Consider the following 16,636-nt stretch of genomic DNA (forward strand, 5'->3'; position numbering starts at 1 on the left):
CCGCTTCTGGTCAGTGTGCAGATCACAAGTGTGCTGCGAGACGGTGGCAGTTTCTCCTGACGTCAAGGGAGGGCCAATGCCAGCAGCTCATTACACACGCATCACCTCGGTAATGCACCTTCTGCCTGTCACTATAGCAACCCCCTGGAAAATTACCTCAGCAGCCACTAAAATTCATTTTTACAAAACTAATTACAGGTATAATTAACTTTTTAAACTTGGTCTGTACTATAAATTTACTCAGACCTATGTGGTTTGGCTTTTTTTTTTTTTTAAGTAATTTTACACCGTTTTCCCTTTTTTGTTCCTTTGTATAATGCCTAGCTGAGTAGGTGCTGTTTGGGTGAGAGGCCATATAGCTACAGTGTGTCTCATCAAAGTAAGACATTTCTTAGCAGGTGGTAAAAATAAACTCAGAGTGCCATATAGCTGAGATCTAAATGGCTTGCACAGTTGCTGCTACCCGTACAACTGAGTTCCCCGTGGTAGCGCTGGTGGTTACCCGCTTTTGGACTAGCCCTCAGGACAGCTGCCAGAGTATTTCCAATATCTATATCATTATTATGATTTTAAATTTTGAAGTTAATAAACTGAGGAAGCATCTGGTTCGGGCAATTGTTGGCAACACTTTTTGTACGACAAGTCTTGTGGTTTGTTGGCAAGAGTGCATGTGTAGCCATTTCTAGTCTACGCTGAAGAGTTAGTTGCATTGCAAAGGCTGATTGCAGTATTTGTGCATACATTTTGAGTTAGGCACTTACCGTAAAACACTCTGTGCATCTCTCTCATGTGCTTAAATTTTTTGTATGTGCACAGGATTTGTTTGCCCAGGTGAGCGATATATTTGTCAGTACTTGGTTTAGGGCTGCATTAGATAAGTGCTTTAAAGCCATGGTGAATTGGTTTTTTAATAAGCAGATACACAAAAAGTCAATAAAAATCTTCATTTTCTTTCACTCCTTACCCATCTGAATTCAGAGACTTAAGACATTTCACATAGCCCTGGCTTCATAAGTCCTCTTCTGGTTGCAGATAAGCCAGTGGAGGAAGTAACTCCACCCTGCTTTCCTGCTGGAGCTTATGGACTTCCCACACCCCAGGCTGTATCCATCAAATAAACTAGCTTAATTTGAACAATTTCAATAGTGTTTCTTCACTATTCCAGATCATTTTGACAGAAATGTGTTATCAGGCCATTGCACAAGCCAAAGAGCTGGCGGCTGGGGATGGGCAGAGGTGCAGCTAGAGTGGGGCTGGAACCAGCACAGTTGAATGTGGAAAAGAATGAGCATTAGCTAGCACATTTTGATGTTTTTATTTAAAGTTGCTGCTTGCTAAATTAATTTTAAAATAAATAAATTGTTAGTTTGATAAGCTGTAGGATGCTTAAAGCCTATGCATGCAGTGCTGCATTCCCCTGGTGATCAGAGAATTTCTTTAAACCTCAGCTTTCGTGTGGGGAAAAAAAGTTAAATTTCCAGCCCTTTTGGTATGAGGAACATTTGAAAATATAAGTCTTTATTGTGGCAGTGAATTAAACTATGATAAACCAAATAAATGAAATTTTAAATTTTCAATGTTACAGTGTGAAATAGTGTGTGCTGGTAGTATGTCTTTAAATATTAATGGTATTCCAGTTGTCTTTTCTTTTTATGTAAATAGTCACCTGTATTAATTTACATATTCCCTCTCAGCATTTTGAAATAGTGAGTCAACCCAACAAATGAGTTCTTGAGAAACATCAGACTGTCATCCCACCCCTCCTAATGCAACACAAATCTATTCTTGTGCTTCGAGAAGAGAAAATGTCTTGTTTTTTGTCTATGTAGTACTATGGACATAGAAGTACAGTGTTATGCAATTAATACAAAAGTCATGATAATGTATTGAGCATAAGTGTGTTGATTTGCTTCCACTGGCATTTTAGGAAGACTGCACCCGACCTAAGAGAGATGATTCATTTCTTCAATATATCAAAAATCTTCAGATGTGATATAAAGCAGTGGGTACAATGCAAAAGAAAGACCCGGAAGTCAATCCCAGTGATACATGTTCTTGCCCAAAGATAATAGATTTTTTAAAATTAATTGTGTTACTTTGTTTTAGAGGTTACCTGAATTTTAAAAGAGAGTTAAGGAGTTTTTAGTGATTTTAGAGTTTCTTGGAGGGAACTTTGTGTTGCTGCTGCAGGCAAAGCTTTCAGTCTGATTTTCAGAAACATGGTTAATCCCCTTGGAGTTGATAGCAGAATGTGAAGTTACATATCCTCATATGGTAACAGGAAGTGTAACTGATCTGCAGAACTGTTAAAGTCAGTAGCAGAAAATATCTACTCCTTTGCTTCAGAGCAACAATGCACAAACTTCATTAAAATGTGAATTCCAGCACAAGTAATTCTTAGGCATATATGTCTCTGTTAAAAAAAAAAACAACAAAACGAACAAATCAAAACTTAAAATAAAAAGATTTTTTTTCTACTTAAAAATAATTTCATTGACTATTTGCTGTATGCTCACAGCATGAAAATAACAATAATAAAAGAATTAAAAGCAAGGTTGTGCAACAAAGAACTGGGACATTTTCATTTAAATAAATGGATACCATAATATGTTTATTAAGTTTTAAGTTAGAAGGAAAAGTGGTAGGGGCTATATGTCATTATTCAAAAAAAAATGCAGGATGTATTCTAAATTGCTTTTGTTGGACTGTAAATTCTGGTTATGATTTGTCAGTATCACAAAGATTTTCTTTTTAAAGGATTTTGTGCATGCTATCTGATTTTTTTTTTTTTTTTCTGTGAGGTACTCTTACTGGTTTTGACACTGCTTCCTTGATTCTGGGTTTGAATGTATAGTTTAGGACACTTCTTAGAGAGCCCAACATCCTTTGATCTGTTAAGTGAAGAAGTCTAGGGAAAGAAATAGAACTCCATAAGGATGCATAAGGACTCTTCTATGGACTGTATAGGGCCTCTAAGGTGCTACAGGTGAAATGAATGAGAAGGTTGCTGTTTAGTAATTGAATGAACAGAACTTGAGCAGAACTGAATGAGGATGAGGAAAAGATAAGTATTTTTTAAGGATAAATTAATGCTTCTGGAACTTAATGACATCAGTGATTTGTGTTAGAACAAAAAAAAATACTCATCTGCCCATTTAATGGTTTCCAGTTACACAAATGAGAAGTATTTAATAATATTCCTTTGCATTATTGCCTTTGTAAAATCAGCCGGATGTGCTTTACAGCGTATCTTAGTAATATGTCCACTGTGCTGATGGTGCAGAGGTGCAGTAACCAGGCTCACGTTGGAGACCATAGCTGAAGCTTGCCAAGAGTGCAACAAGACGATTGTGTAAATGGGCCACCTACCAATTTATTCAGTTAAAATTCTCCTGCTTTCATGAATACCACTGTAGCTTCTTTGTACCCTTCCAAAATACAGTCACAAAACAAAACCAAAACCAATTTTGTGGGGGGTGGGAGGAAAAAAGAAGCTAGTTCAGGGTCTCTGTCAGTTTCTTATTGTGGTGGTTATGGATTTTGTTCACTCACACTTTTTTTTTCCCCCACCAACAAATTGATGATGTGCTTGTCCATTCTGCTTTTTGTGTAAAACACCTGAGGGCAGATGAAGTGCTCAGACTCTCAAGCCTTTTTCATATTGGCAGAAACTAATCAGTGTTCTCAGAAAATATTTTCGGAGTAGTAGCTTCTGAATTATCTGAGATACATGGTTCAATACATCTTTCTAACTGTGTAACTTTCTCACATTCAATGTTTACTATCGGATTAATCTTTCATGAGTAAAATCGTAGTGAGGGAGATATGGTAATGTTTTTGGCTCTCTCACAGACCTAACAATTTAATTCTTCTGTACTTTTGCTGTAAGGCAGAAATCAAACTGCTTTGTTTCTGACATTGTTCAGGGTAAGGTGCTCTCACTATTTCATTAAGAAATCATTCAGAGCATCTAGAAGAAGTCTAGTTGTTTCTTGTGTGGATTTATTTAAAAAGAGCACTTTCGCTAGTAACTACAAGGAAAAGAACATGTTCAGAGCTTAGTGATACTTCTTCATCATTCGATAAATTACAAGACGATTGCTCTCCTCCCCTAGAATGAATGAGGGCATCCATAGGTTAATTTATCTTCTCAGTGGCTAAGTCTAGGTCATTCTTGTGCTGGGAGGTAACCAAATGCCCAAGAACTTCATTTCCTGCAGCATTCTTTCTCCCAGACGTATACCATGGGGGGAGCCCAAGCTGCCTGGTGCACTGATGTCATGAGATGTCCAGCTCCTGGACTCAAACAGGCTATCACACACACATTAGTACACTTCTTTTTTGAAGCATCTCTTTTATGAGAATTAATTAAAACCTCCAGTACACTGATGCTTCATGGTTGAAACCCACCATTAAGCAATAGCAGAAGAGTTTTGTGTTGTAGTTAATGAACCTTTACAAGGAATTTTATAGCAATTTCGGGTTATTTGCTAACTGACTGGGTCAGTACATTTCACGTACTGCAGGCTTGTTAACTTAATCAGAAGTTTCAGTGTGAATGCAGGACTTTCAGGTGCCAGAGATCCCACTAAATAATCAGTGCTGCCTTCAGATAACAAGATCTGGAGTGTTTTTAAATTTGTCAGTGGGTGGGTTTTTCCTTTTTTAAATTTTTTTTAAAATTTAATCTCCAAACAGTACTGTTTATCCTCCTATCATTTTATAACTGATAATGATCTATTCTATAGCAGTTCACTGTTACTTGGGAGATTCATGTTTGACTGTCCATGTATCTGTGTAGACACTGCAGAACAAATATCAAGAAATATGTTACATATTCAAATAAAACTGTGCAATTTTATGTTTCTCACACATTTTATACTACTATTTGTCTCTAAATTGCTTAGAATTATGTAACTGAAAACTTTGAATCTTTGGTGAATTTACATGTGAAAGCCAAGCAAACTTGTATGAAAAAAAACAGAATAATCATGCTACTCTTCTGTAGAGTTTACTTGAAGCTATGAAGGTGTACAGGAAGGGAGAATGGAGCACATTTTTATACTTTGTCCCCTCTTTTATGCTGATAATGCTCTTTTTTCTGTTGTACTTCTTCCCCCCCCACAGCCCATTTCCATTCCCGAGTCTTCCTTTCTCTTTTCCTCAGTGGGATGATGGTGTCACTGTGTTGCATTCCTGTTGTTTCTCCCTGTCTATAGCTATCTTAATGACTTGGACCGCATAGCAGATTCCACCTATCTGCCAACTCAGCAAGATGTGCTCAGAGTTCGAGTCCCAACAACAGGGATCATTGAATATCCATTCGACTTACAAAGCGTCATTTTCAGGTAGAAAAAAAGTTTTAACACCCACTTGCTGTGTTTCTTTTGTTTCCTTTTACATTAGTAATAGCATGTATAGGATATTGGTTAAAAGTGCATAAAAAGCAATTATTCTATGTTTTTAAAATTTGAGCTTGGTCAGTATATTTTCATGTAATTGTCCACATACAATAAGGAGCTGATGTTAAAGATGTCAAAATGATGAAAGACAATTAGGTTTGTCTTTTTCTGAAGGTGATTATTACTGATAGAAGACCTGCAATTCATCTTTTCATTAATATGTATCAAAGATTCACTATGAATAATAATCTGAAAATACAATCGTGTCCTCATAATCCATGTAAACTATGGAATACAAAGTTACCACTTGTGTAGTTGATTTTTAGAGAAATCGCTCTCCTTTAAAGAGAAATCACCCTACTTGAGTGCAAGTACAGTTGTTTAAAAAATAACCATGGAATTACAATTGCATGTTAGACACCTGTGTTTAGTTATACTGAGACACGGGGTGAAGTGGGAATACACTGTGAGCAAATTCGAGTTTTAATTTTGGCTATTAAAAACTTAGTAGATACGTATTGTATTCTAATTGTCCTCTTAAAATGGGGCAGCTTTAACAAGTTGGGAATTTTGACTCCGGTAATTTGGGGGGAAAAAGGCAGACCATTGAGTCTATTCTGTTCACAGCTTTTTCTGCTGAATACACAGGGCATACATTGCTGAATCATGGCTCATGAGACCTTTGTATCCCAGAAATTCTGAGGGTTTTGAGACCCACCGTGATTTAAATACAGAAAACACATCAGACTTAAAAGCAAATATGATTAACTGTCTACTTACAACAGATTCCACTAAAGATCAATGGAAAAAATCATTAAGAAAAACAAACCAAACTTAAATTCTTGAATTTTGTCATTGTGTGTGTGCTTGTGTGTTTATCTGTTAAGGTATTCATGAAGTTGATGTGGATGTTAATTTTGCAGAATGGTGGATGTAGGAGGCCAACGATCAGAAAGAAGAAAATGGATACATTGCTTTGAAAACGTCACGTCTATCATGTTCCTAGTAGCTCTTAGTGAATATGATCAAGTGCTTGTGGAGTCAGACAATGAGGTAAGCAAGCATCAGAAAAAAGCACCAGTTTTAAAGAAAAAATAACTTCACTTGTCCAGTCCCAGGTGTTTTCCAAATGCGTCTACCAGCAGTCACACACAGGTGCACCCAATGGAGTGAGAAAGCACTACAGGGATCAAGAGGGGAGGAGGGGATCAGTCTTCAAATATGTCAAAGCTGGTCTGCTCCATGGAGGATTTAGAGAAACCTAGTTATTTTGTGTTGAAGGGGAATACAGTTGAATATAGAGAAATGTCCTTAGTGTAGCTATTTGTGCAGTTAGTGTTATGTAGCAGAACCACAAAAATAGGTGGTGAAAATTAAGACAAAATTTATAGATTCTTTGCTAGAACAGACCCTGAAGTAGTAAACTTCATTGCTTTGACTTAAAGCATAGGATGTATATTGTCTTTTTATTTCAAAAAAGAACAAGTAAGAAAGTGGATGAGCTGAGGGGGCAAAGCACACTAGTACCCAGTATTTGGAACGCAGTTTTACAGAGTAGGGAGATTATTTAATGTTTACATTTTTTTGTCTTTCCTGAGGACTATTTTAAATTATTCATCAAACTTTTATGAGTTACTCACTAGCACTGTCCTATGCAAGTCTTTTAACACATACTTACAAAAGTTAGGTGAAAAAAAGAAAACATTTGGATGTTCTTCATGGCTCCATACATGTTGATTTCACTGTTTAAGAGCATGGTTGACATAACAAGGTAAAACAGGTGTTCCTGGACATTCATGTTTGTATGCTGAACTTTCTTCAGGATTCATTTTTTAATAAAGTCTGGGAGCTCTGAAAGCTTTTACATTTCTAGTCTTTCCATTTAAAAAAAAAATCGTCACATTAGTTATGTAATTAACTATATCATTCAAAGCTGAATTTACAAAATTGATGATGTAATCTGCACCAACTTAATCTCTTGTAATTTTGGAAGCTAGACATGTGTAGATAAAAAGAGAACTCAGTCAGACTTGGCTCATTTCAAGTCAATCCAGAAATGTCTGGTTCTATCTTCTTCTGTTTGCATTATTCTTTTGTAGCCACAAAGCCAACACAGAAGTATTAAGCATTTTAATTATACAAGTCAAAACAAAATATATTGGAAATCACATAAAGAAAAATGAGTTATGATGATTTTCAAATGCTATTCTAACTATCCAAAATGAACTTCAAAACTTCCTGATGTTAGCTATTTATCACTGTGTTTTCATACTGTCTTTTTCATAGGGAGAAGTTCTCATAGGAACTGTCTTGTAGGGAGAGGTTTACGAGACTCTGGTTCCCTATTAAGTGTATCCTGTTCTAGTTAGGTGGCTTGCTCAGACCCTTGCTCTGGTTTGTCAGGTAACTTCAGTGTGCGTATCATGACTTAGAGCATCCCGACTGTAGAAGACGGAGCAATATCTTCCTAGGCTGAATCATTTGGAGTATACAATCTTGCTCTGTGTTCTCATAAGCTAAAAGGGTTCACGTGTTGTGAACTAAACAGAACATCTGACTGAAGATTTCCTTTATGTTTTGGGCTCTCCAATGACTGAAGTGATGCCTAAAGTTGTGATAGCTTTTTTGTAACTACTTTTCAACTATTATGAAAAAGATCACTTTACTCATAAAGCTGTTTTGATTTTTCAAGTTTTCACTTTCAAAACACTTCGTGGAGACAAAAGCTGTAAAACTCCTCATTGTCTTGCAGATGGTTCTTCTACCTCGCTGCTAAACTATTTATGTTTCTCATTAACAACAGTGGAAGACTTCTGAATCTTTTTATCTTTCAGTTTAAAATACGTTCATAACTTTAATTCAAGCCAGTTTTTGTTTTCAAGTCATACATACATACCCTGGTAGCACTTTCCAGCAGCCTTAGGCCTGTGTTACTCTAGCTCTGGGATGGATCAAGACTGTCGTAGTGCTAAGGACCCATCTGGGCAGCTTAGTTTTGGCTTTCAGCAAGCTGTACCCTGTCTGTCTAGATTTTGTTGGTATACCAGAGCACTGCTTTCTTCCCTTCCTTTTCCCTCCCCAGTATCGCTAAACATTGCAGTCCCAGAACGCGTGGGAGAAGAATGGTTTTATTTATTCCACATAAAGCAAAGCATAGTTTGTCTAAATGTGGGTGTGGCAGAAATATGGGAAAAAGTTTTAAATGTGTTAGTTGACACCTTGAATTAAGAAATTTACACCCCCAAAATATTTTTGTTCTTCACTGGGGTGTGACAAGCTCAGTAGGGAAGACAGTAATTTAGCTTGGAGATTTTGATAATCGACCAAGAGATACTTTTGGCACTTACCTTTAAATTGTGAAACAGTATTAAAATTTTAGCACCAAAGTGAGAGAGTGTGTGTAAATGCCCTACTTTCTTCTTATGTATGCCATCAGTGTGATACTATGATAGAATCTAATCCTTCTTTGATCTGCGTGCCTCTTACTGAAATTAAAAGATCTGACTCGACAACTTGCAGTGTTCTGCTACTCCCTTTGCATTGCTTTCATGGCCTGATTAAACAGTATGATTTTTGTAAGACGGCCTACTTTCTTTTTCTAATTAGTCCACTGCATGTTATTGCCTGAAGTCTTTTTCCTTGTAGTATGTTTTTACAAAGAAAACTATACTTTTTAATAATCTGTGGCATTCTTTTTAGTTAATGCATTTTTTCATTAATCTCATTTTCATGAGTAAACATAAATCTGTAAGAATTATTATTTGCCATTCAGTGCATGTATGTTTATATGACCCTTCATCATTATGAAACTGGTTTAGAGCCCTTAAGACTCTTGATTTGTATTTCAAAATGTAGCGCCTGATAGACTCGCAGTTGTAAATCCATTTTGTCCCTTGTTTAGCTTATTCAAGAGAAATACGTTTGGATTATAAATCAGATGAGGCTATACTGAGCTGAGAGGCTTTGCTAGTGTCTCTCAAGGGCTTTTACTTACCGGGTATATGTGGGATTGAGCTGGGAGCTGTTTCTGTCTTCATGCCCCTGGAGGAGTTAAGTATTAAAAGTTCTGAGGAATATATTATAACTGCTCTGTAAGGGGGCATCATACATAGAAAATAAGACAAGTGTTCAGACTGCCTGTTGTTCAGAGTCCCGTGTAGGATGACTCTTAAATAATACATGCATGAAATTGCACTCCCATGACAAAGATCTGCAGCTAAAGAGTTGGGGGCTTCAATCCTGAAGAAAAGCACGCATGGCTACCCAACTGTATTTTAATTATGATTCCTCTAGCAGGCAATAGTCGGAAACAACGTCATCTCTCCTCTCTTAAGTATGTGTCTAGATTGTATATAACTAAGTATCTGATTTTGGTGCATAAAGACAAAACAAGAAGAATTGGTAAGGACAGTATATTTAAACATATCTTGCAAAAATTTCAGATGATGTACAGTTTTGAAATGCCTTTCTCTACTTAAATACATGTAAAAGGAGAGATAGCTAACTGTTCCAAATTCTGCCCTTAATAAAACAGTAAGTCTGTCTAGATTCATTGGTGGAAATGAGGACAAAATTTGATCCAGAGGACATAATATACTAATTACATTACTAGTACCGTAAATTAAGTAAATCATCCCTCAGTCTGATATGATGTGACGAAGGAGATCATGTTATAAGTTAAACTATCAGATGTTTGACCTTTTCACTTTTTCAGAAAAGTCTGACAGAATTAGAGGTGAGATAAAAAATGAAGGAATCATCTCTCCAGTAAATTAATTTATGATGTATTATGTCCTCTAGGTCAGGCTTTTGCTCTGAATTATACCAGCAGATCCGGAGAAATTTGCAGTTTTATCAAAAAGCACAGTTTAGAACTTTTCCATTTTCAAAATCAACTTGTTTTCTTAAATAAAGGATTTTTTTCTAGACAAAGTATATTAATCCATATTCCAGGACGTGCTGCATTTAAATATGTATCACAGGTAGCTCTTCTAAACATATAAAATCTCATGGTCCCAGTGCAATAAATGCAAAAATTAGTTCCAGCTTTATAAGAGAACCGGTAACCACTTGCAGTTATGGAAGGACTAGAGACATCACAGTATACCTGTAAAATCTGGTTTCATTAAAAAGTGGGTTTTATTATCTTTGCAGAGCTTGTTAAGTACTTAGAAATGGCAAAATAAAGGACGATATTTATTGATGCTTTTACATCTTTTTCTTCCGCATTAGCACACTAAAAGTCTTAAGGGGTATATGATTTCATATAGCTTGTATAGGTTATGAAAATGTTGCCTTTTTGTAGGTAGAGATCTTTCTTTTTCTGTGTTCCCAGATGAAAAACAGAAAAGACAGGATACAATTTCCTCAGTTCAGCTGAATTAATGGATTAATAGGCTAAGTGAAATTTTGAAATTTTCTAAACTATCAAAAAGCAAATACTGTCTTTCCTGAGGTATCATCAGAGGCTGCAAAGCTACAGAGGCATTGGGCAGCATAAAGTAGTCATTGATAAAAGATAAATTTTAGCAGTAAATCAGTATGAGTATTCTGAACATCCATTGCACAAAATAAATTGGGGGGAAAATGCCAGTTTAGATGATTTTGGTCAGAGCTGATACATTTTGGTTTAAAAAAAAAAAAAAGAAATGCAATTGTAAAATGTGAAGTTTTAAAAGGATTGGAGATAATTAGTTGCTAATATTTGCAACTAATATTCCTTCCACTTTGACTTTTGAGTAAGGAATTTCACTAATGCCCAGCATTATAAATACATACTACGTATCCTGTATTCGTACAAATATCTTATATATGCATCTCTATGCCTTAGGAAAACAATGGTTTTTTCATTATTTTACTTGTTAAGCAATTTCTTTTCATTGATGAATGAAACCACGTATAAAAGAATCACTGAAGTGTCTCTTCCTTTGTTAAAATAGTAACATTAACATAACTTTAAAAATTTGTATTTCATAGGTGGTTTATTTGCTGAGTTTTCACTGACCTTGAATAACAAAGCAAATAGAACCAATTTTACTGTTAAGGTCTAATGCATTTATATATCCTATCCAGACAGGTAATTTGCAACCCTTTTAATTAAAATAAACCTTTTAAGAGGTTTATTAAGAACCATTATTCGTTCTTTTTAATCAGAAAAGGAGGAGATTCTTGTCAAGTAGAGTACAGTGCTTTTTTTAAAGCTTTTGTTTGGTATTTTTTTAAAGCTTGTACTATGTCTTAATAAATTACTTGATTTAGCTGCAGCCAAAGTTGTTAGTTTTAACATAATAATATGTAACTGAATTTCTCTTAAACCAGTATTTCCTTCCCTTCTCTTTAATCATCAGAGTTGTCATGCGATTTGCATTAAAGTTTTATAGAAAGTACCACCTCCTTATAATTCATGTATTTACAAGTTTGATCCCACATTGCAGTTCTTTCTGAAAATGTTTGTGATGTATGAAGCAGTCTGGAATGGCTTAAGAATTCTGAGGTTTTAAAATAATAGCAAAATTGATTCCTTGGCTTAAGAAATCCTAGACACGTGCCTTCAAGCTATGTTTCATATTGCCATTACTTCCTGTGTGTCTTCCTTTCACACGTTAAACTATTATCTAGGATCTGTCTTTTCTGTGGTCTTGACAAATGCCATATTGCTCAGTGGACATCCACAAAAATGATGCCATAAAGATAATTTCCCAGCTTCTTGCTTTTGCCTTGTGTTCATCTGTCCACTGACTTTCACTTCCTTACCATATGAAACCAAATGGTTTGTCTGCTTTAAGGACCTGCATCATCTAACCTGATATGATAACCAGATTGAATCTTTTTTGTGCCAGTCTTGATCAGTCATTTTTAAAATATTCCAACAAATACTTTTGCTTGTGTTACCATTCTCCTTATTCTGAACAGAATGAGTTCCCCAGATACTTGCCTAAACCTGCTCCATTGCTGCTGTGTAATGTACAGTGGTGTAGCAGCCAGAGTTGTGTGAAGACTGCTGCTTGCACTGTTGAGAATTCTGGCTGCTATAACTTGATGCTCTCTCATTCTGTGTTCAGCATCCCATCATCTTATGGATTTATCTTGAGTTTATAAAATTTTAAAGCAGTGGCTGTTAAGTAGGAGCACAGTGCAGCTGTGATCCCCCATCAAGTCTTCTAGGTTTTTGAAATGTAGAATAGCAGGTTCATTTACCAGCAGCAGATGTTTGCATGGCACTAGCAGTAGGAAAGCATAACATTTTTATTTCGAGAGGTGAACAGAACCAGTAGATCTGGAAGTGACTCAAACAACGTTTCCAAAAGCCATTGCACAAACCTTGCAGGAATTCAAGGCAGTACTCTGGCAAGTGGAACAGGAGAGGTGGAAAGAAGAAGGGACATGTGACTTTTGGAGTCCCTTTTGGAAGCAGCGTGGAGCTAAATAATCTGGGAAGAAGTCTGTTCTTAAGAATGCTTTCTCCAAAACGTTACCACCAGGGGATCATTAAAACTGTCTAGTAACTTAATAGTCTGTAAATACAGTGGTGCTCAGTAAAACTGTGTTTAGCTTGGCATTCATAGATCATGAGGGCTGAAAGATGATAGCTACATACAAGTGAGTGAAGTAGAATTGGTTGCTTAGAGGGGTAGGATCTCCATCCTGGAGAGAGATGTTCAAAGCTTGACTGGACATGGCCATGAGCAACCTGATCTAATGACAAAGTTAGTCCTGCTGGGAGCAAGGAGTTGAACCAGATGACTTCCACAGGTCCTTTCCAACATAAATTCTTCTGTGATTCTAAGTAGAAAAATCATAGTTTGACAAGTGAAAGATTTTTTTGCTTGTTTCTTTGGGGAGCATCTTTGTGGTCATGCCATAGGGTTTTGCCGTAGCTTCTTTAAAGCCCTGAAGAAGCCTACTTTATTTGATGATGGATATCTGAATTAATGTAGTTACCTTCACAGTGCTTAATTTACACTGAAGAACTGTCTTGCGATTTTATCAGAAATAACACTTGTATGAAGGCAAAAAAGGATATTTAGAAAATTAAGGCTTCAGTACTACTCAGCCACAACTACAAACTGAAACTGAAGGAACTTTGCAGCCTGGTTTTCTGCGATGTTTCTGTGCTTCAAGTACTGAATAAAGGCACTGTGCAAGGATGTCAGTTCTTTTGATTGATGGAAAATTTTATTATTCTTAAGTTGTCCCAAGTAGAAAGGATCAGCGTTGCTTGGTTTGTTAAAAAATATTCCAGTTAATGTGTCATGTATTAAAATTATATTAAAATAATTACATGAAACCGAGGATAGGTATTTTTACTGTGAACTCATTTGTGTGTGTATACAGGTGTGTAGATGCAGGCATACATGCTCATGTTTTGAAACTAGACAAAATACATCTGCAAAATAGATGAGTATCCAAAGCCTAGATGGAACTTCTGTACTGTTCATCAGTGCGATCCGTTAATGGGTGACAAAATGGTACAATGTTCCAGTTGCACTTTCTTTTGATGTGGGACAAAAATAAGAAATGGCATGAGGCCTCAGAGTTCAGAATACTTTCAGTCTTTGTGGAGGCAATTATCTGAAGCACGTATTTCATTTTTTCATCAGAACTATCTTGCTGTTCACATCTGGGCATGCTTCCATTTCTCTTCCAGCACTTTGTGTTCCTTATTCACAGGCTAGTCCTACATGGCTTAGCATGAAGGCTGAAAGAAAACAATGTTGAGATTAGAGCACTTCTCTTTTTCTGCATTGTGAATAAACATAATACTTTAGTTGTCTGGTTTTTTCATCAACATTCAGCAATCCAGAACAATTGAGCGTAGGGCAGAGGGATAATATGAACTCCCAGATAGAATTAAAATCCTCAAATGGTCTTCGTAATTATTTAACAATGTTATTTCCATGGGAAATAAAATCTCCAGAACTCATTGTTTATTTGGAAACTAGAGAAAATAACACATTAACCACCTGTGCCAAAGCTTGTTGCTGTATGTATTGTATCTGTTCATACCTGTTCACACATATGCATGTTTATTTTCTTTTTGGTTTGTGGATAAAGAACCTTTCAAATGTAAAGTATCAGTACTGGGAAGCGTTTGCATAAGGAAGAGCCAGAGCCTCTCTCACTTTTGTTTAAGTGGGTGGTTCATAATGGAAATGGGAGGTTGAATGATTGTGAACCCGCTTGCAGAGGCTGCCAGAAATGCTGCTGGTAAATGTTGCTATTGGCAGCAATTGCTGGCAAAGACGACTGCCACTTTTTTTTTTCAATAACCAGTGTCAAAACTGTCCAGAAAAGGACAATGACAATTTAATTTTAAAATATTTTCACCTGTTTTTCTCAAAAATATGTAGGTATTCATGAAAAACTGATTATTCTGGCATTCATGTTATTTCATCAAAATTAACAGCCATTTTTTTATTTAAAAAATATTTGACAGCAATGTTTGGACCATGTTTTTTGACCACTTTTTTTTGGACAGTATTTTTGTGCTTTGATGGTTGTTGAACATGTTGATTTGATGGATTTCAGCTGTCATTTGGTTCATCTGTCCCTCTGCTGGGTACATAAAATTGCCATATATTTGCGAGTGCAGTGTTGCAAATTTAAGTTGTTGGAGAGGTGAGAGTTGTTCTCCCAGGTGATTTAAAAATACAGTTCTCATCTACAGAGATGTCTTCCCAGTCCTCTACCAGCAGCTTCTTTTGTCAGGCTAGTTTGCAGAAAGATTCAAGACCAGTGAAGAAAATAAAGGAATTACTCCTGAGCTCTGTGTTTGAAGTTGACTCTTACTGCATTTGGGTTATTCATCAAAATATTTGTACAACTATTGCAGTTTTTTCTTAGGTGGCTAGTTGCAGCAGTATAGCTGCAAGATTATACTTTGTACTGGTGGCAAAAATCTGAAACGCTTCCAGTTTTGATACTGTATTTACTTTTTTACATAGTGGAGGACTCTGCACTTACTTCCCACTTCCTGATTTCCTCTGTTATTTCCCAACTTTCATGTAGCAGCTCTATTAAATTTCTAGCCAAGGAATACACTGTAGGTCTTTCTGTGCAGCCAGACAGTGCTTCTACTTAAATAATTGCTGGAAGTCTTATTTGGAGAATGGAGACATTCCTAATTAATGCAGACTTTCGCACAAAAACCATTCACATGCACAAGATTTTGTCAGGTAAAATAATAGAGTCCGTTACTGTGATACTAAACAACTTCTGAAATATTAACCTCTGCTTTTTTGTCTGAAGCTGTCTTGCGTCAGTACCTCCTCTTCTACAGTTATGGTCTCTGAATGTCCTCTCACTCAAATAAACATTTGTTACCAGCATAAACGTAGTTATATATGTCATGAGTTGTTGACTGAAAAATGCATCTTATTTACCTCCCCACCACCTTCTCTCTCATTTCAACAAAATTCAGTCCCTCAAAATTTGTGAAATCTTAATTTTGTTAACAGACACTATTTAAGTTACTAACAATTTTTAAGACAAAAATTAATTACTACATTTTTCATTCAATATGCAAGTTACAGTATGCCCACTAGAGGCCACTCTAGACAATAATAAAGACAGTAATGGGTGAAACTCCACTACTGCTTCTGTATTGTTTCAGATTAATATTGTTCTTGGTCTTTTCTGTCAAAGCACTATGTTTGTTAGCTGGGAAGTGCTGCTTTCCCTTCACTGGGCACTAGCTGATACAGCTTTTAAATGCTATTTGAGCGCTTTTCAGGTATTTTTCAGGATTTGACTTCTTAGAATCAAGTGCTTATAAATTATGCCAATTCTATTATTTCTGTAATTGCAGGAGTAATGGCATGTTTTCCCAGAGCAACAGATAGCAAAGAGAATTTCAATACATAAATCAAAACTGGAAATCCGTCATTTTAACATGAAAACTGAAAGTATAGGATTAAAAAAAAAAGTAGAAGCAAGGATACTCTTTTTTAATCTATTAAAAAAGGAGGAACAGTAAGTGTTTGCATTTGGATAAAAATGTGAGAAAACATGGTTTGTATGTCTAGTTATATTTGTGTTAATGTTTAACTGTCATACAAAAACTTACCAGTGTAAAATCTTTTATATAGTGAAGTAGTACATGGTAGAAAGAAATTTCATTTTATTTTTATTTATGTTTCTTAAAAACATGTTTCTAGTCATAAAACTAGACAGTCCCATAATTTGTGAATAAGTACAGTGTTTTTTCTTGGTGTTTAACAAGAAATTGGAATAAT

At 35.9% G+C, this 16,636-nt stretch overlaps 1 protein-coding gene across 1 annotated transcript in view; it reads left to right on the forward strand.

Annotated features, from left to right (window-relative positions):
* Positions 1-16,636, forward strand: part of GNAQ (G protein subunit alpha q) — a 137,320-nt gene that overhangs the window by 107,075 nt on the left and 13,609 nt on the right. Inside the window, exons 4-5 of the mRNA XM_050912575.1 lie at positions 5,220-5,348; positions 6,326-6,455. Of these exons, the coding sequence (XP_050768532.1) occupies positions 5,220-5,348; positions 6,326-6,455 (259 nt within the window). The remainder of the gene's footprint in view (positions 1-5,219; positions 5,349-6,325; positions 6,456-16,636) is intronic.

Source organism: Gymnogyps californianus, chromosome Z (genome assembly GCF_018139145.2).
Source record: "Gymnogyps californianus isolate 813 chromosome Z, ASM1813914v2, whole genome shotgun sequence".
In the NCBI taxonomy this organism is placed as follows: domain Eukaryota; kingdom Metazoa; phylum Chordata; class Aves; order Accipitriformes; family Cathartidae; genus Gymnogyps; species Gymnogyps californianus.